The sequence below is a fragment of the Pantherophis guttatus genome, chromosome 1 (assembly GCF_059756535.1).
Source record: "Pantherophis guttatus breed Tessera chromosome 1, ASM5975653v1, whole genome shotgun sequence".
In the NCBI taxonomy this organism is placed as follows: Eukaryota; Metazoa; Chordata; class Lepidosauria; order Squamata; family Colubridae; genus Pantherophis; species Pantherophis guttatus.
The window spans coordinates 111,254,622-111,278,678 of NC_142063.1; the positions used below are offsets into that span (position 1 = coordinate 111,254,622).

General features: G+C 39.3%; 1 protein-coding gene across 1 annotated transcript in view; it reads right to left on the reverse strand.

Moving 5' to 3' along the window:
- The window catches only part of LOC117667015 (bestrophin-1), a 38,779-nt gene that overhangs the window by 11,355 nt on the left and 3,367 nt on the right, over nucleotides 1–24,057 (reverse strand). The window contains exons 2-4 of the mRNA XM_034420155.3: nucleotides 7,507–7,669; nucleotides 6,513–6,607; nucleotides 5,345–5,578 (exon numbers count right to left, since the gene is read on the reverse strand). Of these exons, the coding sequence (XP_034276046.2) occupies nucleotides 5,345–5,578; nucleotides 6,513–6,607; nucleotides 7,507–7,669 (492 nt within the window). The remainder of the gene's footprint in view (nucleotides 1–5,344; nucleotides 5,579–6,512; nucleotides 6,608–7,506; nucleotides 7,670–24,057) is intronic.

Consider the following 24,057-nt stretch of genomic DNA (forward strand, 5'->3'; position numbering starts at 1 on the left):
TATATTTATATGTTGATTTTATTATTGTAGGGTAATGAGACTGGGCAATTTGTTTTTCTCTTCACTCATCTCTCCATCAGCTATACTTAATCATATTTCCTGATCGTAGAAAATCTCATGAGAGGAGATTTCTGATGATCACTTCCTTTGGGATACAACTGAAACCATCCATCTATTAGATAGGTGATAATCAATGAAAAACAAAATATTTGTACACATCCCTTGTTTATCTTTTAGGCACAAAATCCTCACTCTATGATAATTTCATTGAATTTTTCCTTTCCTTCATCAAAAAATTTAAATGTTTTTTCTCAATCTAAAATCAAAATAAATGTTGATCAGATTAGTTTTGTAGTCTAATTGCACAGATTGCACTATTAGTTTGATTCATTCTATTACACCACAATAGGATCTGCTTGTTTTGGCTTACCAAGAGATATGAGTCCAGCTACTATGGCTTGTAAATTAATGATTTATGGCTTAGTGTTATATATGAACCAGATCACTTTAGCTTGTTCAACAATCTCTGGTTAAAACAAATAGCTAAGTTCTGTCAGCCCTGCAAGATAGTCCAGACAGGAAGCACTCCCAGATGCATCAATTATATTTATTGTAAAATTACATTAAACAAGTCTTGTAAGTTTGTAAATATGTACATCTCTCTCTTCTGACCTTTACAGCTCAAGAAACTAGAAATGGTCCTTTCCGAAATGTTTGCCATGCCCATATTCCTGTCTCATAGGCTAAGCTACCTCTTATTCTACCATTCCTGTGACTGTGGCTCTTCCTGGTGTCTTAAGCCTTCATTCCCACATATTCAAGTTCAGACATTTTTCTAAGTCTTGTGATTTGCTGAATAAACTGAATAAACTAATAAATGGTTGCATTTACACCTTTTTCAACAAGGATTCACAACCAAATTCACATTGTGGCTTAGCACAAACTATGGCTCTACACACAGAGAATTAGGATCTATAACCATAGTACTTGGAGGTAAATGGGACTCTTACTCCTGCTTTATCTCTACCTTTATACTCCCACTGAGTGGAAGAAAAAAGCCAGTTACAGTACTCCCAATTGCCTCATTTACCCCTATGAAACTGGACTCCACTGACTGAATCTCAAAGGAAAAAAAACTTGAACAGTCTTACTATTTTTTAAAGTTATATATTTATTTTTATGCTAAAATTGAATTTTATTATGAAGTTTCTGTTTCCATAGTAACAAATGATATTTTCAGATTTCAACTCTAAAAAAAGAGTCAATTGCTCTTTCATATGTCACACTCTTGTGCACTGTTGAAAAAATATTTTTTTTAAAAAAATAAATGTTTCTAAGCCAAAGAGGGGGCGATCACAGCAATGGAAAATAAAAGGCAGAAGTAGAGTGAAGAATGGCCTCTAGATAGTGCCTCATTACTACAAATGGTATTGGAGAAAGACACACATATAGAGAAAATTTCGCTTTCGCTTGTTACTCTGATGCTCATTGATCCATCTTTATTGGGGCTGTGCTGATCTTTCAAAAGATGTTTCACTTCATTGGAATTCATGAGACCAGGAAGTCTAATTAAATTCCCATTCTGACAATGAAGCAGAGATGTAGATTTGTTTCCTCACTTCTAAAGTGTTTATGAAGCTGAACAGCCAACTGAAACAGGTTATACCTCATGAGATAGAACAATTCACTTTATGAGCTGTAGCTCATCTGAAGGACTTATCATACATACGTTTCATCCCTAAGGGGACAACAAAACAGTGGTGGGTTTCAAATTTTTTTACTACTAGTTCTGTGGGTGTGGCTTGGCGGGCGTGGCATGGCATGGCATGGCATGGCTTGATGGGGGTGGCAGGGGAAGGATACTGTAAAATCTCCACTCCGTCCCCAATCCAGGGGAAGATTACTGCGAAATCCCCATTTCCTCCCGGAAATGGGACCTGGGAGGCAGAGAATAGATGGGGGCGGGGCCAGTCAGAATTTTTACTACCGATTCTCCGAACTACTCAAAATTTCCACTACTGGTTCTCCAGAACTGGTCAGAACCTGCTGAAACCCACCTCTGCTACAAAACCATCCTGTGGTGAATCATCTTATTATTAAAATTATATAGCAACATTATTTATTAGGAGATACTTTTGAGTGTTGGGTGCAACTCTTAAGTTTAGCTGGGAAGTCAGTCTATAGTTAACTATAAGTTTGCAGGGGACCCAACAACTAAGGTTATTCAGCATTTTAAAGACAACTTAGAATTTATGAAGTAAGAAAAGTTATTGGCCTGCAGGAATTAAAAAAATGACAAAAATGAATACAGAAAGACAAAGATAGTGGTGCCATCAAGAAAAGATTTGGGGACTGAGAGCCAAAGCACCTTTCTGCAGAGTAAGCAGGAGGGACTCAAACCAGCAGGGCCTGCCTAACAGAAACTGAAAGGTCAACTGAAGAAGCCCTCTCATGAAATCATTAGGTCTACTCAGACTAAGGCCAGTTCTAGATAGTTCTGAGAGCCTGCTACTTTCCCAAGGAAGTAGGCAATAAGCTTTCAGCTGAGAAATGAAAGCAAGAAGGGCCATGGAAAGGCACCAGCTTTATGGAACAATGCTGAAAATGGAGCAATCTGCAGTATTGATTGGAATGGAAGTTGCATTGGAGAGGTAACCCCTCTCGGACACATCAGGGATAGTTCAAAGAACAACCCTTGAACTGAAATGAATATGGAATTCATTTCCATATCTTCCACTTGTATGAATAATCACTTCTGGGGTGGGGGAGAGGGGAGGAGAACATTTTTCAATATATGAATTGAATATGAGTCCAACAGATTTTTTCCCCCTGGGCAATGCAGAGCTGAGTTTGAGTAGTTTTAGGTTATACCTCACATCCATTTACACAAAAATTGTATAGTTAGAAGGGGTCATTTAAGCCATCAGGTCCAACTAACTGTTCTTATTCAGAATTAGCTATAGAGAATTTAATTTGATTTATTCTCCAGAACAGAAATATTGGACTGCAGTGGTAGCATCTCTTGGATTGATTTATTAATAACATTTTCATAAAGCTCATCAGTGTAAAACTTTTTCAGTCAATCTCAGAACAATAAAAATACAGAGTATAACAGAATGAGGAAAAATGTAAACATTAGAACAACAGACAAAAGCCAAAAGAAATAAAACATTGCAACGGAAATTTGTACCCACCCAAGCTGATTGTTGGAAGGCATAGGATAGTTTGCTGGTATTATTTCTACTTGGCCCTATTAGTCAAGTAGAGACTGACAGTAAGGGTGTGGTTTGGTTATCATAGACAACTGCTGCTGGTTTTCCTTCCCATAGTGATTGATTGCAGAAATTCCTGACATAAAATGTTCTCTTGGTTGGAAAAAGCTGCCTTTAGATACCCCAGAGTGGCCTCCATGAGATCCATCAGTCTTTGAGCTGATACAACTAATCCTTTGGTTAATGCATGGCTTTGCTGCTTAAACAACCTCTCAAAACAGCCTCCAACTTTCACGCTTGCCTGTAGATCTAGGGATGAAGCAATGCATCCACCTGGTTACATGTTACTGGATTACAAGATTCCTTGTTTGAAGGTTGTCAGAAGGTTGAATAATTGCAGCTGGACTAATTTTTAGTAATTAGTAATTTCACTGCCCATCCAGGCAGCTTCCTCAGTCTATGCAAGGCAGAGAGTTAGGCAGAGTTGTTGGGATGTACCAACTCCTGCCACACCAACCTCAGAGGATTCTTCCCCAAAATGCATTGCAAAATGTTGATGAAGATTCTCAGTCATCCAGACAGAGATGTCTGAAGATTGTCTGAAATTATCTAAAAGTGGAATCATTGCAGCTGAACTAATTTCTAGTTTCAGAGATGTTGGAATCCCCTCAGGTGGGTGTGGCAAGGGTTGGTACATTCCAACGACTCTCTGCCTAACTGCCTTGCGCTGACTGAGAATGCTGCTTGGATGGGCAGTGAAACATCTCTGAAACTAAACATTAGTCCGGTTGCAATGATTCAACCTTCAGACAACTTCAGACAATTGTTAGACATGTCTGACTAGATGATTGAGAATCTTCACTGAGAACGATTCCTTGTTAAATCTAGGATCTGATTTCAGAACTGAATGGATCTTACTCTAATTACTTTGATTGTTTTTTAAAAATAGTACTGTAGGACAGAAACAGTCAAGCCGGTAAAGGGATTATCACAGAGAAGACTGTTTATCAAATAATTATACAGAGCTAGTTTGTGAAGTGGTTAACATATTAATCCAGAAAGTGGGAGACCCTGACTTCAAGTTTCACCTTGGGCACACAGCTGATGGGTGACCTTGGGCCAGTCACTTTCTTTCAGCTCTGGGAAGGAGGCAATGGCAAACTACTTATGAAAAACCTTGTCAAAAAAATTGCAGGGACTTGTCCAGGCAGTCTCTGACAATCAGACACAATTGGATGGGGAGGGGGGGGGGAGGGTAAAATAACCTAAAGGAAGCCAAAAAGACTGGAGTCTTAATGATCTGGGAAAACTGCCGAAGCTACTTGGAATAATCCTTTTTAAAAGAATGCCTTTACACAATTAGTGATCATTTGAGTCTGCATAGCCATCCTCATTTGACTGAGTATATCACCCAGTACTGCAATAAAATGAATGGATATCCATAGGATTATCTATGTGGGTATGTGGCTAGAATCTTGGTCTTGACTAGGGAATGTTAAGCACTTGGGTTTTTAAATGGTAGTATTCAAGGGGGGCTGACTGTTATAAACCTCACAAGGACTCAGTAATATTCTCCCAAAGAAAATCAAACCCAGTTACTTATGATATGAGATGTGCTGTAAACAACAGTTACAACTGTTCCAAGGGACTGAACCCTCCATAGATTGAATGTGATACTGAGAGGCAGTGTTAGGAAGGGGTTATCAGGCAAAGATCATTTTAGATTATCAGTCCTATAACTCATGGAGTGGTCTTATTTGGCAAGCATTATCTTTCTTTCTAAGCTATTTTGTAGAATAAAATAAAGAGAGAAAACTACGTATGATGCTGTGAATCCTTTGGACAAAAGGCAAATAGGATGGGACTGTAATGAATAAACATTATTTATTTATTCTTCCTGTCTGCATCTTGGTAAGCCATTTCTCCCTAATCATGTATCCCCAGATGTATTGGAATATAACTTCCATCATCTCCTCCTAGAAGATCTGGCATGAGTTACAGTCTGAAGGACTTACTGTTGGAAATAATTCAATCAACTTCAGAGCTCCCAGAAGTATCATTAGGTGCACCAACTTCCATGGCATTTTATCCTAGCTAGTTAGCCTCTGCTGAGTTCTCTTGGCAATGCCTACCTGCTGTCACTACATGTTCCATGCTGGGAAATCGCTTGAAGACTGCAGTGCTGACTGAGCGCAAGATCAGCACACTCAGTAGATTAATGTAGCGCATGAGTGTGCGCCGCAGAAGACGCCCATACTCGTCCTTCCCATCCACGCCACTTGAAACCAGATTCATAATGCGATCAGGCCATGGGATACTCTCGTACTGTCCCCACCAGCGAGATACCACTAAAGTTACATAAAAACCTAGAAAGGAACAAGGACAGCGAGGCACAGCTCAAAATCAGCCAGTTCTCTGTGGATAGAATCCATTTTTTTTGTATTTGATTGTCCAGAAAATACATGCTTTTCTATGGTAACAAAACCAAGGCTTTGATGAAAGCCCCACATTTGTTTTTAGAATATATAATAATAATAATAAAAATTATTATCCTAAAGAATTTGTGTTGGGAGAAATAACTGCCTGAATGGCAGAATGATATCAGTAATGCTTCAATTAAACTCTTGCTAAGAACTATCATTTGTTTTTCAACTTTTTGATCACCTGGAGATAAAAATACTGGCCATAAATAAAAAGGCACTGTAAAATTGTCTTGCAGTAACATTCTGCAATAGGGAAAGGTTTGTAAATCATCCCATGTGCTATAAATTAAAAATAATAATAGTATAATTCATCTTTCTCCCATCTTCCGCAGTTCTTGTGATCTTTTTAAAAAGAGCAATAAAACCTAAGGGCTACATTACACATTTTGGGGAAAGAAAAAAAAAAGGAAAAAGAAAAAAGAAAACAATAACCTGCTTCCATAATGTTATCAATATAAAAATGAAGGATCTGTCCCTGAAGTCACCAGGACGTGATCTCAACACAAATGGCTTCATCTTTCAATCTCTATTTTGCCTCTGTTGAGAATGAAGTGAGTTGAACCCACTGGAGATAATGGACTATAAATAAGCTTAGAGACAGCCGGTTCAACTGGACTTTGGTTTAGTGGTTTCATTAAATACGAATTAATTAATTTCATTTTTAAAAGGTTACATAGAAAAATCAGAAACACCATTTGGATTTTTTGCCCTAAGCACTAAAGTTAAAGCTACTGCTTGTTGTAGATAAATCAGTTAACTAACATATAGAGAGAGACTTCATATTCATAGCATTTGTCTCACATTTTTGCAATCTTACCTAAGACAAAAGACACAGGAATCAATTCAGCATAGCTATTGCAGTAAAGGGCTAATTTTTCAAACATCAGCCTTTGACTCTCATTCAGAATTAACCTGCAATCAAGCACATTGTGATATGTCTCAAAACAACAAAAACATTTCTTATTGGTGAGAACAAACAAAATATTAATTGCTCTATGAATACAGACTCAGGTGCATTCCTGTACATACTGGGAATTAAGTATTGTTATTGCGGTTTTGCAAAATTGCAATCTTTTTTATTTGTTCCATAGAGGTTACATGTGCTAATGCAGCACTTTTGCTATAGGAAAGTACCACTTTTTTAACCAATCAAAAGACTATTCTTTAAACCAAGGGATATGTAATTTTTACTGCATATGGCAATTTCTTTGTGGTTTTATTATAGGAATGTTAGCAATTATGATTCACATTAGTTCTTTTGTATCAGATCAGATACCCTGTTTGATCAATCATCAACTAGCTATTTTGATTCTGTTAAAAAAAAGTGATCATATATGAGAATGTATGCCTGAATAGTAACAATGAATTGCAACTGCCACAATAGGCTACATTATTTTGCAATTGTATTGTTTCAAGTCCTTCAACTCTATTACAGCATATTTTAAACATTTGTATGGGGAAAAAAGACTAAAGAAGCAGTGAGAAAGCAGAAATAAGGAATGGGAGATTACATCGTATAAATTGCCCTCCAAAGATTTTTTTTTAGTGAAATGTGTTCCTAGAAGCAATTACTGTTGTTTAAGATTAGACATAGTTTATCTGGTAAGAAGTGCATGGAGAGCAGAAAGGAGAGTGGAAAACAATTTTTGAGAGGCGTTGGCTCACTATCTTCAGAAGATACAGAAGTAACAACCAGACCAAGAGGAACAAAGCTACCCTACTGATCTCTTTTTCACAACCCCCTCCCCAAAGAAACAACAACCCCCCCCAACAACAACACTGTTCAGGTTTAGAGAACTGGAAATGCTCACCTGTAGATGAGGCTGATCCCAAAGTAAAGTGATACGAAGATTAATAACTCACAATACAGGAGCTTGTAAATGCTGCCTTTCCATTGTAGCAGAAGCTGTGAGAAAGTGCCCAGGCGGGCCTCAGCTACACGGTATGTGTAGGTCACTGTCATCACAGGGCCTGCTAGAAACAAACAGCAGCATGGCAAGAATTAAACCAGAAGAAAGATCCATAGAAAGACTACCACCATTCCAAAAAATTCACGGTGAACTCAAGAATGAAACAAACAGAGTCCATCATACATAAATATATCTTCAAGTCCACTATCTCAAATAATGGTCAATGCAAACTTTGGGCTAAGTCAAACTCAATTCTTCCTGATATACCATGCATTGTAGAAATCTTATATCCAGCGTGGGCAGTCATAATCCTAGTCTAACTGCATAAGCTCCCAATTTATTTCCAAAAGTCATCTGCAAGTGATCAGGCAAGAGTTCTAGTCAGAGTAAATCAGCAAACCTCTGGACAAAATGAGGGGAAAAAGAAAAGGGGAGGAGAGAAAAACTAGCTCTATATCTCCTTATATTATAAAGTACTTTCCAGAAAATTTTTAAAAAAATCTGATGATAAAGGCACCTAAACAGTATTTTAAAGTAATTGCAAACCAATTAGCCCATGCACCAGCCCATGGTGTTTTAGGCAATTTCAGAGACCAAAAACAGAATTTCACAGAGAGAAAGGCAGACAAACATGAAAAATGCTGGAGCATTTATTTGCAGACAAGGAAAGAATTTAAGAATAATTCTGAGGTAGTAATTCTGTAGTAAAGAGTAAAAAAAGAGGTAACACTATAGAGAAACCTCTCCAAATTGGGGCATAATTGAAGCACAGAATTAAAAAAAAAAAAAGACAATGCAGAAAAAGTCATTTATTAGGCAGTACCATGACTCTGGTTGGAACTGCTGCCCAGGAAAAAGTTTACAGATTTAAAAGCAAGATTAAAGCATGTTGATCCCTCAAAGGGCCTTTCTACATTGCCCCAAGCAAACAGCAACACTGCTCTGAAGTACTGTTTTTGGCTAACAATGACTGAAGTGAGTGATTCTGTCCACCCTGTGTTGCAGAGTGAAAAAAATAAAGTATGAGATGGGAGAGAATTTCTACACTGTGTCCCTGTCTCAAAGAGACACACAAGGGACAAATGATTAAGACAGAATGCAATGGAATACAATATTTGACATCAGTTTTCCCTTGATTATGTAAGTGTCATAATTTTCCTTTGAGACAGCTCTCCTGGCTCAGTTGCATCATGCCTGGAGTTGCTCAACATGATGGATTACATGCTTTTCATAAAGTTCTAATGTTTATACTGTGTTTCATCTTAAAGTTTGCTGGAGAGAGATGATGACCATCACCCAGAAATATTAAATGATATATTATATATAATTGGGGGAAAACTGGAGCAAGTAAATGAATTTGTATGCCTTGGTAAAATATTTACTAAAGATGGGAGTATCTCTCTCTCTTCTTAAATGTGATCTGCTGTTGTAAAGAATACATGTTTGTCAAAAGAAGTGAAAAGGGTTGTGTATGAAAATGCTTTTGAAACTGTCCAAACTGTTCATTGTTATGTGGAAGCAAAAATTGGATATATCACAAGAAATATTTAAGTTAATTGAATGCCGTAGTAATGGGTTATGTGTATGTGATAAAACAAGAAGGGACGGTGTCAAGAATGAATGGGTGCTGAATAGAAAAGTGAGTTGTTTGTGCCTATAATGAGAATGAACAAGGATCAAATTTCAAAACAAATATAGAACGAAAGGGTGAAGAAGAAAGAAAAAAAGAAGCCCAAATTTAAAGAAGAGGCAATGTACGAATCAGTATATGAGCAAGGTTAAGGAAGAATGGCCTTGGAGATAAAATGATAAGGATAAGGATAATGAAAGTTTTTAAAAAAAATTTCATATAAGTAAAAGATAAATAGGAAATTACATAGAATGAAATTAATAAAGAAGAAGAGAGAAAAGAAGTAGAAAAGACATTGCAGGTAGGAAACAGGAAAGATATATAGGGCATAAAGAAGCAGCTTCCAATTTTCTTTACAACAGTTATAAGCAACTTGATTATTTCTCTTCCCTCTTTAAAGTTACAACATGGTCCTCTTTATCCCATATTCAATCCATTTCAATCAGCAAATCCATAAATCATCAATTCATTTTTTTCCAATTTCAGCAAAAAAAGTCCATAAGAGGTTTCCAAAAAGTATAATCCATGATTTGATACAAACCAAATGTATCTGTATTTTCTTCTGTTTCTTATCTCATATTTTAATCTCTTCAGATTAGTACTTCTTGCTTCCCCCCCCCCTTTTTTTTTACATTTTGTCTATCATTGCTTACCCAGAAAGAGAATAATGTTTAGGACATCTGTACTACAAATAGAAATGCATTGTTACAATCTTTCAGATATGCAGATTACTCAGTTCTTAAATGTTGGGGGGTTGTCTCCTTATCATATAACAGGTAACTTGGCATCGTACAAAATGTGTAGCATTGGACACTTTGTACGCCCACTCTTTGTCTTGGCAGCATTATTTGGTGGGAAACTCTTGTGTACAGTACTTTATATTTTTACTGCCTTTCTGTATTTTAAGAAAAATGTATCAGTGTTATTACAGTCAGAAATACTGCATGCATTGAATCTTACTAGAAGAATCTTAAAGTACGGGTATAAATAATAGAGTAACGATAAAAAATGCTTTTCATGCAGACTTGAGAATCATTTACATATATTACTGGTTTGTGTAGTTATTTTATTATTTCTTTTGTTTTTCCACTGCATGCAGGTAAATTTGCTGCCATGAAATTCACATGCAGAATTCTTATTTTTACCAAACATGGAAAACTTCAAATCATGTCTGTGAGAATAACGCCCATGAATTTTTGCCAGATGATATTTCTAGGGACAGAGTAGGGAGCACAGATTCAAAAGCTATACTGCCTCCTGTATGTAATGCAGCAGAGCTACAGTACCTCCTTCAGCTTATTGGAACTCAGGCTGCTAGCAAATAGGATATCCTTTAACTGCATCTTGCAGAGCTGAGAAAAAGAGACAGAAGATACTTCGGGACAAAGTTGCCCCATTCCATTCATAGAATTTTATGAGCAGAGAGGCAAACCTCATCTTCCGTTGATAACCCTGCTGTTTCTCTCACTAGTTTCTTCTTTAGAACAAAAAAAAATCTGTTATGGAAGGAAAGGCTACATTCCCACTTTATGATAGTAAAAATTCACCATGGGAAGCACCTTTGATTACCAATGCATAGCTTTTCTGTAGAACAATGCTAAAGCCCAAGATCTCCTCCTCCCAACACACAGACATTGGGAGAGAGAAAGAGACAGCTGATGAGGGAATGATCACGATATTATCTAAAGGTAAAAAGGCAGCCTGCTCAGCTGATTGGTAGGCAGATCAATCTTAGATCATATAGTTGTAGTGATTTCTTTTGCAAGACTCTCCCCTGGCAAATTCCTCATAAATATTAGGAGTGACCAATTCTATGACCAACAATCCTATGAATTATGTTATCAAGGCAGATAATCTTCAAAAAAGAAGGGTTCACTTCAAAAATTATACAACACAAATCCATCTTCTTTTAAAGCTTTCATTTTTTTTACTTATAAGGGTACTGTCTACATTGACATTCCTAAATATAACCAATGTGGTAAAAACAGATTTTTCTACTGATTTCATGTGTGGATTCTCCACATGGAATGGTGACTGTTTAAGTATAATATTTTATATATACCATATTCTGATAGGATGTTTCCCCCCCAGATTTGGCAATCTGGAGCAAAGAACTATGATCTCAAACAGAAGCTGTTAGATTCAAAATGTTTTATAGATCTTATTGAACCAAGCCAATTATAAACATGATTATTTAGGTCCAGAAGGAAGCAGCTCCAAAAAGTTAAAAGAATTCTTAATTTAATTAATTCAATATAAATGTTTAATAATATTTATATTTTGGAGAACACTAATAACAATTGAAAAAGCCAATGATTCATCAAACAAAATTAAACAACACAACTTTAGATTCTCAGTAAGGTGACCAGGTACTCCAAAATGATCCACTTTATACAAGGTTGCAGAATGATACAAGGTTGCAGGATGAATATGAGCATGACAGGTGTCGTTTTACTAGTGTGAGCAGGACAGGCTTGCCTTGCTGAAGCTCCCATCTCTTTTATGCATCCTGAAAAAATGCAGGATCTGTTCTGCCCCTTTCCTCCTCTCTTCATTTCAAATCATTCATTTCTGAAGTCATGCATCTCATAATTATGAGCTGATTAACAGAGTTTGTACTCCTCTCCTCTGCCGCAAATACATTTGCCCAAGTAAAAAACACAGAAACATTGAACAAGTTCTCCACATAGAACAACAACAGAAGAACTACTTACAACAATAGCTTCTGTCCCTGTCCTTCAAAGCTGAGAAGATGGGCCTGGTGTGGATTCCAGCAAGGTTCTTTTGCAACACGCTTAACACTCCACCTCTTCCCACCTCTGTGGCGTGTGGCTAATTGAACCTGACAGTGACCTGGTGCACTAAGAAGCCTGAAACCCACTTGGGAGCCACAGCTGGTCACCTGGTGTCTTAATCCCACTCCCATTACAAAAGGCACTCTGTGGTCTTTTCCTGTGCTCTTTCCTAATCTTCTGAGTAAGCCTTATGTGTTTAGAGAGGCAGCAGCCTGGGAGACGGGAAACAGGGGGTGGCCCTTCAGCTGAGGCGGCTCCTGTTGGCGGACTCCTGGCACAGCCGTGGCCTCCACAAGAAGAAAGGCATTTATCACACTAATTCTTTCCTGTTTGGATCTTTCTGAAATGTCATTTTTAAGAAACCCCAGGGATTAAGTGGGGCTGGAATTTTCCACAATGTTTATAGAGCGTTTGTCATATTGGATGGAGCTCAACTCAAACAGATGCAGACTATGTCTTGCTATGAGCTAGGACATTGCAGCCTCCAAAATCTTGAACCCAGGTGCATGCTTATCTTGATGTGCTATCACATCACTTGTTCAGTTAAATGTTTTATATACCCAATCATAGAATTGTAGCATTGGAGAGGACCTGAGAAGTCATCTAGTCAAAATCTGCTGTTCAAAGCAGGTTCTATTATGTTGAATTAACTCTTCAGCTGTTCATACAACTGTTCAATGCTTTCTGCAAAGAAAAGTATACCTTGGCAGCTTGTTCAACTATTAAAACCCTTACCATACTTTTTGAAAGTTTCTCTTTATATCTGTACAATTTCCAGCCATTTCTACCCAATAGAAGGTAAATCTTCTTCATATTGTGTTTGAGAAGATGTGATAGAGTTCTGTTTGAGGAATTGGTTTTGAGAAATCTATTTTACAAATGGAAGGATCTACACATGTCTCTTTGTAATTATAGTATCAAACTAACATAATATATGACATGTAGTCCAATCTTCTTAATGCTCTTTCTCAGTGGTGAAATCCAATTTTTTTTACTACCGGTTCTGTGGGTGTGGCTTGGTGGGCATGGTGTGGCTTGGTGAGCATGGCTTGGTGGGCGTGGCAGGGGAAGGATACTGCAAAATCTCCATTCCCACCCCACTCCAGGGAAACGATACTGCAAAATCCCCATTCCCTTCCCACTCCTAGAGGAAGGATATTGCAAAATCTCCATTCCCACCCCACTCTGGGGCCAGGCAGAGGTGGTATTTGCCAGTTCTCCGAATTACTCAAAATTTTCGCTACCGGTTCTCCGAATTACTCAAAATTTTCGCTACTGGTTCTCCGAACTACTCAAAATTTCTGCTACCGGTTCTCTGAACTGCTCAAAATTTCTGCTACTGGTTCTCTGAACTACTCAAAATTTCCGCTACCGGTTCTCCGAATTACTCAAAATTTTCACTACCGGTTCTCCGAACTATTCAAAATTTCCGCTACCGGTTCTCTGAACTGCTCAAAATTTCCGCTACTGGTTCTCCAGAACCTGTCAGAACCTGCTGGATTTCACCCCTGCTCTTTCTCCTTAAAAATGTATTCTTTATACTGGCTAAAGAATCATCATGACTTCTGGGTGCTGCAGCATACAATGAGTTTCAAAGTTGCATATTATTAGTTTAGTTGTGGACATAGCACTGGCATAAAGAAATATGTGACTTTCTACCAGTATCTTGAAATTAAGTCATTATAAAATTGACTGGACTGGGTTTTCAGATCAGATTAAATTGAGAAATTCATTAGAAATTGCAAAGCTTCTTCTAAAGGATTTCTGAGTAGAAAAAGACGTCATATTGTCACCGCTACTGGCTAGGCCGAACTGGACCGAACCGGGAGGAACCCACCACTGACCTGGTGGCTCAGCAGACTGATAGCATTGTGATTAACACCAACTGTGTACAATTACTGTAAGTTCGAATCTCACCAGGCTCAAGGTTGACTCAGCCTTCCATCCTTTCTAAGGTAGGTAAATTGAGGACCCAGTTTGTGGGGGCAATAAGCTGACTTTGTATAAAATATACAAAAGTATGAAGGCTATTGCTTAACGCATTGTAAGCCGCCCTGAGTCTCCGGAGAAGGGCGGCATATAAATCAAATTTAAAAAAACCCAAAAACCATCTGGCCAGGATCTGAAGCAAATGAAAACCAAAACTGTCACAGTAATATGAATTGTTAGTACTATCTGCAAAAATAGAGATCATCCTTTGTCTTTCTTCTTAGCTTCAATCTAATTTTAACATAACTATCCTTTCATAATGAGCTATCTTTGTGTTTTTCATTAGAACCAGACACAAATTATCTGGGAATTCTTATCCAACTTTGTGGATAAATGTGTGATCAGAACACAAACTCTAAATTTATGGAGCAATTTGGGCTTTTCCACTGTAGTCTATAATATACAGTATTGCAGATTTCACTGAAGAATCAACACCTATTATTGCTAGCAGTCACATTTCTGGAAGAAACCCAAGGATATACTGAAAAACAGCCAGAGAAAAAGAAATTGTGATCGCTCTTTATTCAGATTGAAAGAGTGAGTGAGGTACACAACTGGGTACACAACTCAGCTCCATCTCATGTGGAGTTGTGGAGCTGCTTTTGTCAGCAATGTGAAAACAAACTACACCAAGCAATTCTCTGTCCTATGCACCTGTGTAAAAAGAAAGGCTGCACTGATCTCATATAAAAATGTTGATATACTTTTCCTTAGATTAGGAAAGATTATTTCCATTCTGACTTTTGTGATTTTGGAAGTATGTTTCAAGTAATTGGAAAGAAAAAGAAATATCAGAGGGATTTTTTGTTTTAAAGAGGATTCATAGAAATTTAGCAATTAAAAATACATACAAATGCAATGGACATTCCCTACCCCCATATCAAGTAGAGCAATTTGGTGGTGATGGAGGACATTTGAAGACAACTATCAAATACTGGGAATTGAATCATGAAGAAATAGTTTGAAGAATGTATTTGTCCATTTTGGCAACTTTAATCTTAGCTGAATTTCTTCAGTTCAAACTGGGTTGTTTTTAGATCATTTCTTATATGTTTGTACCTTTCCCGTTTACTGTTGGCATGCCACTTTGTGTAGCCAACTGTCTGAGAAGCAGGATATACAGTGTTGAGTAAATCAATAATACAATATCATTATTTAGAAATATATGTGTAGAAAATGGTTTACACATTAACTGGTTGTCAATTTGAAAAGTGTTTGAAATTTTTTGAGAGTAAATGTGGCTGAGAGTCTGTAGATAAAATGTAATCTACATGAGCGCCATTATACACAGGAATAATTCTTTACTATATTTTTAATCACTCATAGTTCCAGCAGCCATACGTTCTTAATTATAAAGGGCAGTCTTTTCTTCCAGAAACTATCCTTTAGGTTTATTTAATTTCCTTATTTATTTTCTTGATTTTGCTCTTAAATTTTCCTCTCTGAAGCAAAGTTATAAATATAAACAATTATTATTTTTTATCTATATGAACTCTTTCAATTTTCCCTTTTTCAACTTCGTCCTTTATTTTTTCACCAAGAAAATATGATCATTGTACTCATAATAGAACAGGAAATGGGATGCATAAAGTATTCAAAATATTTATAGCTCTCCTTTGCAGTTAGAAATTCAAGACACTTAAAGCACCTAACATTAAATGACAAACAATCCAGACACAAGAAATGTGCTATCAATCTGAGCAAACAATGAGCTGAACAAACAGCAAATAAACAGAGCATAAACAGAGTGAATAAAAAAATATTCACCAAATTGCTACTAAAATTAGTAATTAACATACAACCAGTGATCAAATATTATCAAAAAAGCAAAAGATCTCCTGTGGGAGTGAACATGTCAAGGGAACCTGAGAGATTCAGACCTTGCTGGAAAATTGTGAGTTGATAAAACCTTCAAGGTTTCCAGAGTCTTTAAAGTGACAGACCTATTATTCTTGCTATATTAGTACAAATCTTCCTTTGTACCTTCTTGTTCAATTGCTGCCTTTGTTCAAACAATTTCCCAGGTCATAATTCAAAATACGCCTCAGGCAAACAAAACATGGCTTCCAGGAATGAGTGTATGTCCAATACTAATAGGGTTGCAAGCAGTGGTGGGTTTCAAAATTTTTTACTACCAGTTCTGTGGGCGTGGCTTGGTGGCATGGCTTAGCTTGGTGGGCATGGCTTGGTGGGCGTGGCAGGGGAGGGATACTGTAAAATCTCCATTCCCACCCCACTCCAGGGGAAGGATACTGTAAAATCTCCATTCTGCCCCCAATCCAGGGGAAGGTTACTGCAAAATCCCCATTTCCTCCCGATCAGCTGGGACTTGGGAGGCAGAGAATAGATGGGGGCGGGGCCAGTAAGAATTTTTACTACCGGTTCTCCGAACTACTCAAAATTTCCGCTACCGGTTCTCCAGAACTGGTCAGAACCTGCTGAAACCCACCTCTGGTTGCAAGCCTGATGTTGTGAGATTGTCATGCAAGTGTTGAGATAGATTCCTAATAAATAGAACAGATTCACAGAAACACGCTGACTCTCATAATGCACCTGAAATGGTTTGGATTTTTTAAAATTCTCTGTAACTGAAACACATATATTTGCCTATCTCTTGGCTCAAAATCTGCTTCCTTTCATACAGTTTTAAAAATTTAGTAGCTAGGGACTGAACTATCTAAATCAGTGTTTTTCAAACTTGGTATTTTTAAAATGTGTGGACTTCAACTCCCAGAATTCCTCACATCTTAAAGTTACCAAGCTTGAAAAACTCCGACATAAATGATAGTGATGATAGTGAAGACTGGGGAATCCTCTGCTCAAAGATGACTGAAAATAGCCCTCGGCCTTTGGTTGCCTGTTCATGCTCCACTAAGCAAAAGATTATTGCTCAGAATACAAAACCACCAAACTTTCTGCAGGAAATCCCTTCTTTCCGGTCTATTCCATATTTTAAACATGAAAAGGGGAAGTTTTACCACAAGGGGGCTCCAAAGACCGTTCATAGATTAAAAAAAAAGAATAGGATTATTGGTGGAGAGCAAAAGGTACTTGCATACTGGTTTTAACCCAGCCTAGATTAGCAGAGGCTGAGACTAGCCTATGATTTGCAGTGTCTTCAGAAAAAGTGCTATTGTGATTACCACCAACTCAGATGGCTTTAAGAAGTTTTCAGATAAATTCTATAGATTAGTAGAGGAACAAGTGTGGGAAGGTGCTGTTGCGCTCCATTTGCCAGAAGAAGCAGGCAAGCCTTTCAGCTGATTCAGCAGCAGAATCCTTCTTAGGTGCCTCCTGTGCCCAGAGACCAGCATAGGTTTCAGCCTAATTAATGAGTGCCAAGATGAAAGAGGAGATATTCTATTATAGCTGCAGGTTTTTGGTCTTTGGCAGATGCAGAGATGTAGAGAAGATTGTGTTCCTTGCATTATCTTCCTGCCTTGTTGAACTTTTACCTCTGAAAAGTTTTACTCTTCACAGGAGGTCTTTCCAAATAAGAAATAAGTAACTAGGATACCATTATCAGTCAAGAATGCCTGATAATCTTTCTTTCACTTGTGGACTATACCCATTTTTGGGATATGTAAAACTGTCTGCTGTGTTTGGCCCCATTTGTGAAATCTTGCATGGTACAGGCAATCTGTTAGTGCTGAGAAAGCATGCCAGATAGTGGATTCAATGTACAATTTTAAATAAAAAGATTTGGGTTCAAGTCAAACTCAATCCCTGCTGTTGTTTTCTTGGCAATAACAGAGAAGTGGCTTGCCTTGCTTTCTTCCAGAATAATTTTTCAATTTCCCAGAGCAGTCTAATTGTTAGCCAATCTTTAGACTCAAAGTTGGCTCAAGAAAGACTTTTGATTTATTTTAAATATGTCACAAACAGCTGTATGTACTTTAGTACAAACCAGCTGAGTGAAAGTGTGGTATTGTGGTCAACATATTGGACAAAGACTAGGGACAAAGTCAAGTTTAAGTCCACTCAGCAATGGAAATATATTGGATGACTTTGGGCCAGTAACTCTCTCAGCCCCACCAGTCTCATTGGGTTATTGTTGAGGGAGATCTCTAGTCTTAAGTTATTTTGAAGTCCTGGATAAAAGGCAGGCTATAATTCTCAACCAATTCTTAACAAACACAAACCACTTTTCTCATTGGAAGAAAAGCCATTAGAAAACAACTTTTTGCATCATTATGGGATAATTATTTTTTTATACATGTTAGGTTTCCAGTTGTGTCTGTGTCAGCATGGGATTCCCTACCTGACATCTGAAGTGGTATTAGAAAGACTTGGGCTGGGACTTGGGAATTATCATTCAACTCACACATAGAACAAAGCAGGGTTTTGCACTATTATTGAGTTTCATGGATTTCTTGAGAGAAAGTCCTATTTCTGCCTTGCATAAGGATGCAGCCAGGACTAGAAGGCAAGAACTGGGCTGATGAGATTTCACCTAATCAGTTCTTGTTCAAACATGAAACTAATCTCATCTCACTAGCAGCCTCTAGGCAACTTTTTCTTACTCTTCCTTTCCTTTTTCGGTTGTCTAAACCAGTGCAATGAAATGCATTAGAACAGCGGTGTCAAACTGGATCTCTTTGAGGGATGAATCAGCATCCCTGTAGTTCTCCATGGGCTGGCCGGGGAAGGAGGTGGGGAGACGGGATGGACTCCTCCTGCAGCAGCCTGCTGGCCAAAATGAGGTGCAGAGGACCTGTGTGTGCCTCCCATGCCCCATTTTTGACCTGGACGGCCTCCTGCAGCACTTTGCTGGCCAAAACGGGGTGCAGGAAGCTGCTAGAGGCACCTCAGGCTGGTATTTTGCTATTTCCAGGCTGGCCCCCCAGGCTGGATTTAAGCACCCTGCAGGCGGGCTGGCCACGGCCCATGGACCTTGAGTTTGATACCCCTGCATTAGAAGATTTGAACGAGATTGATGTTTAGATGGTTCCCATTAATTTTGGCCATATTTTACCAGCTTACTTAAAGGGATGTTATGAAGATAAAATGGGAGAGAAAGAACTATGATTTGCATGCTTGCCCCTTCCTTTGCATATGCAAGACACGGAGTTTTGGGAGGGCCATGGTTAGAAACCTTTGCTGAGCATGTCCCCAAGAACCATTTGATTATTCTCATCTCAAAAATGCCCTCTGACTCTAATCTTAAAAATAGGCCAAGTTAAGACTGTGCAAACCCTTGGACATTTCTTATCTACTTTCATTTATATACAGTATTTTAAGAATATAAATACCTAGAAAAACTAGAGCTAGATTCCTCTGCAAAGCGGGAGCTCATTGTAATTGGATTCCTGGAAGTGATCACTTTTACATGGCTAGCAGGGAGCACGGTGACTGCAAGCAATACAAAGTCAGGAACCTCGTGTGCAGATCCATCCCTCATTATCTGTCAGTTAACTTTTAATCGCACTGTGATGCCTATGACTGAGTGGGTTATGTTCTTTCCATGCACTTTATGGATGAAGTGAGGATTCTGAATTCAATTTGAGAATTCAAATCTAAGCATCTCTCTTTTTCCTATTGCAGAGTCTTAGTTTGTCAAGAGAGTATGGTAATTAATGGTGAATAGGACATAATGCTGTGATTCTTCTTTCATACCCTCTCTAGTTTCAAGGATCTTGGGAGGATTCTTCACAAAACCTTTCCAACCAATTGGGTAAACGTTCAGAACTGGATCAGGAGAAGTGGAGGTAGTAACAGCTTCTATTTCCAAGGCCTTTGTTTTTATTTTATTCTCTCTCTCTCTCTCTCTCTCTCTCTGTCTCTCTCCCTCCCTCCCTCCCTCCCTCCCTCCACTTCTCTTGACAACTATACCCTTGTTATTTTCTAAATAACTTTGAGATACAATTTATATTTCCACCAAGGAATCATGGACCTCGATCTCTGAAGTTCAGATTCTATGTTCCTGAGTTCTGAGTTTCCCATAACTTCACTTTGGGAGGGCAGGAGCTTGAAAAGTCCAAATTCTTGCTGACTTTGGCCCAGCTGCTGTTGTCAATTCTGGCTCAAATCTGCCAATGGATTTTGATGACGCAGCAATTAAAAGAAGGAACTTGGGTGTCTTGCCTTTTCCCTAGCAAAATAAGGGGAACTACATCTCAGGCCATGTTAGAAAAAATGATGTAAGTGTATTTTATAAACAAAGGTTTCAGAGTTGTAATCTGTAGAATGTGTAAATCTGAGATGTAAAAACAAACTTTTAAGAAAGGGTGCATGGTTAGATTTATATCAGTTGTTATTTTGCCTTGCCTGTATGAACAAAACCAGAGCAGAAGTCTATATTATGAGGCAGTTCTGGACCTCTTCTCTGTTTCTGTTTTGGTGAAGGTAGGAGGGGGGCATTTGGGGGGGAGAACTCATCAGACTGGGGAAAGGTATTGTCCATTTCCATCTCTGCCGTTTTTTCCTACATACGAGCCTCCAACTGTTTCCCCCACCTCTCCCTTCTCTGAATCCATGTATTTGTGCATCTTAAAATTCAAAGTATGACCAATTATAGCAATCTCCCTGCATTGGAAAGATGAAGTACAGTACTTGTCTTGCCCCCTGTCTCTCTCTTGTAACAACCACCCCTGCCCTTCATTTGGGTTTCAGTTTTTAAGGCCAGTGAGTCAGCTGTGTGAGATGGTGGGGAAAGTTAGGAGGTGGAAGGGTCCTCTTGAGTTCCATGACTTCATTTCTGCTGGAAGATAATGGTTATGAATGATGTCTGATTTACTCTGTGCTCCATTAACTAGCTGTTTGCATTCTGGTAGAGAACTTCATCTCTTTATCAGAGTTGAAGAAACATTCAGAGCTGATTTGGTTATCTCTTGCAATTTGGAGGAGTGAGTGAGTATCATGCCATCTTCTTCTTTGCTATGGCAGCAAAATATCTTGTTTTGCCATCTTCTTCTTTGTTATGGCAGCAAAATAATCCTGCCAAACAGCAAATAAGAGAAGATTCTAGTCAGGGGTGAAATGCTACTGGTTCGGGCTGATTTGCCCAAACCGGTAGCAAAATCTGCTACTGGTTCGCCAAACTGGTAGTAAAAAAAAAGATTAAAAAAAAACCCATTCCAATGATCAGCTGAGTGATGCGTGATCGTCGGAACTTTTTTTTTTTACTTTTAAAAGCATTTTCAACTTTTAAAAGCATTTTTAAAGCATTCCAGAGAACTGGTAGTAAAAAAATGCTTAAAAAGTAAAAAAAAAAGTTCAGATGATCGTGCATCGCTTAGCTGAGCGTTGGAACTTTTTTTTTTTTTTACTTTTTAAGCATTTTTTTACTACCGGTTTGGGCGAATAAGTAGTAAAAAAATTATTTTAAAAAGTAAAAAAAAGGCTCGAATGATCACAGCTGTGATCGTCGGAACCTTTTTCCTACTTTTTTAAAGCACTTTTTCCTACCTATTCGCCCGAACCGATAGTAAAAAATGCTTTAACAAAGTTTTTCAAAAGGTTCCCAAGATTGTGCACCAGAGTTGATTCCCCCCCACTGTTCTACTTACCTTCCCAAGCCTCCTTTTGGCATGTAATGCTCATGCGTGTGCAGCGCATGTTTGGTGTGAACTGTGCATTCATGTGCACAGCGCGTGCTTGGCGCGCAGCACGCATGCACGGCCAGCAACTGGTAGCAAACCGGTTCAGATTTCACCACTGATTCTAGTCCCACCTTAACTATTGAAGTCAGTTGGGTGACTTTGAGCCAGTCACTTTCTCTCAGCCCAACTGTCTCACAGGATTGTTGTTGTGGGGAAAATAGGAGGAAGAAGGAATTGTAGGTGTATTCACCACTTTGACTTATTTATAAAAAGAATAAGGCAGGAAACAAACAGATAAAATAACCCCCGAATACACATTTCAAAATAAGCACATATAGCATTCCTTCCAGTTAGCAGCATTCACTATGACTTAAAGACTTGGGCTTGATGTTACCACAGTTGTCCATCAAGAAGCTTAGGACTGGTACTCTGTCCTTGAATCTTGGCCTTTATCTTTTGCCACATAATGAAGAATGTGATTAACTCATTCTATACCATTGTCTCCAATGCTGATGGAATATCCCAGTCTTATATCCTGTGGAGCTACTCATGTTTCATTTAAGGCCAAGTGGTCTAGACCATTTTCATTTCCATAGGATAGTTTGGGTAAGACACTTTCAATGGGCATCCATTCTTTTGAATTCCTCCGTCTCTTCCAACTTGTCTCCTCATTGCCCCTAATTAACAGCTTGGGTCCACTTTCCAGATCTTATTTATCAGCAGTTGAGTTCTCATGCATATAAAACTAAACTGGTTATCCATGTTTTGGCTTGGTTTATTGGGCTAATCCAGTGTAAATTCCCCAGAGCCACTTGATAGTGAGATGGGTGGCATATAAATTTAATTAATAGTAATAATAATAAATATCTGAGGTCCTTGGAAAGGATTCAATAGGTGGGATGAAAATGCCAAATTCAGTCTAAACATCTGGATGAATGTGCAACCAATAATAATAATAGTGATGGAACAGCTTACATCCTGTGAAGATAACTTTAGCACCATCAAACAACATCTTTCAAGGTGTCCTACCGGCTGCCTTGAAAGAAGCGGTGGTGAGGCCCCTCCTCAAGAAGCCCTCTCTGGATCCGGCTGTTTTGGCTAACTATTGTCCAGTCTCCAACCTTTGTTTTATTGCGAAGGTTGTTGAGAGTGTGGTGGCGTGGCAGCTTCCACAGTACCTGGATGAAGCTGTCTATCTAGATCCGCTCCAGTCCAGCTTCAGGCCTGGGCACAGCACGGAAACGGCATTGGTCGTGTTGGTGGATGATCTCTGGAGGGCTTGGGATAGGGGTTGTTCCTCCATCCTGGTCTCTTAGATCTCTCAGCGGCTTTTGATACCATCGACCATGGTATCATGTTGCACCGGTTGGAGGGGTTGGGGTGGGGGGCACTGTTTTGCAGTGGTTCTCCTCCTACCTCTCTGACTGGTCACAATCTGTGTTGGCAGGGGGGCAGCGGTTGACCCCAAGGCGCCTTGTTTGTGGGGTGCCGCAAGGGTCGGTCCTCTCGCCCCTTCTGTTCAACATTTATGTAAAGCCACTGGGTGAGATCATCCGTGGCTTTGGGGTGGAGTTCCATCAGTATGCTGATGACACTCAGCTGTACATCTCCACCCCAGGCCACCCCAACGATGCCCTTGAAGTGATGTCCTGGTGCCTGAAGGCCATGCGGGCCTGGATGGGGAGAAACAAGCTCCGACTCAACCCTTCCAAGACCGAGTGGCTGTGGCTTCCGGCATCCCGATATAGCCAGCTGGTGCCATCGCTGGTTATTGGGGGTGAATCATTGGCCCCCACAGAAAGGGCTCGCAACTTGGGCGTCCTCCTGGATGCACGGGGGGCTTTTTATCAGGTTCGCCTGATATGCCAGTTGCGGCCCTTTCTAGATTGGGACTCCCTACGCACAGTCACTCAGGCACTCGTCACTTCCCGCCTGGACTACTGCAATGCTGTCTACATGGGGCTCCCCTTGGGGTGCACCTGGAGTCTCCAGTTGGTCCAGAATGCGGCCACGCGGGAGATTATAGGAGCGACGGGGCGCTCCCATGTGACACCTCTCCTGCGCGAGCTGCACTGGCTTCCGGTGGTCTTCTGGGTGCGCTTCAAGGTGTTGCTTACCACCTTTAAAGCGCTCCATGACTTAGGGCTGGGGTATCTACAAGACCGCCTTCTTCTGCCAATAGCCTCCCACTCGCCAGTTAGCTCGCACAGAGAGGGCTTCCTCAGGGTGCCGTCGGCCAGACAATGTTGGCTGGAGACCCCAGGGGGAGAGCCTTCTCTGTGGCGGCACCTGCCCTCTGAAACGACCTACCCCCAGAGATACACACGATACCAGAGCTACGAGACTTTTCGTCGGGCCCTGAAAACACATCTATTTCATCTAGCCGGGCTGGCTTGAGCCCATCCTTTCGGTTTTAATTTATAATTGGTTTTAATTGGGTTGTTTTAAATTGAGGGCCAAAATTATTTTATGTCTTTTAAACTGCTTTTAAATTTTA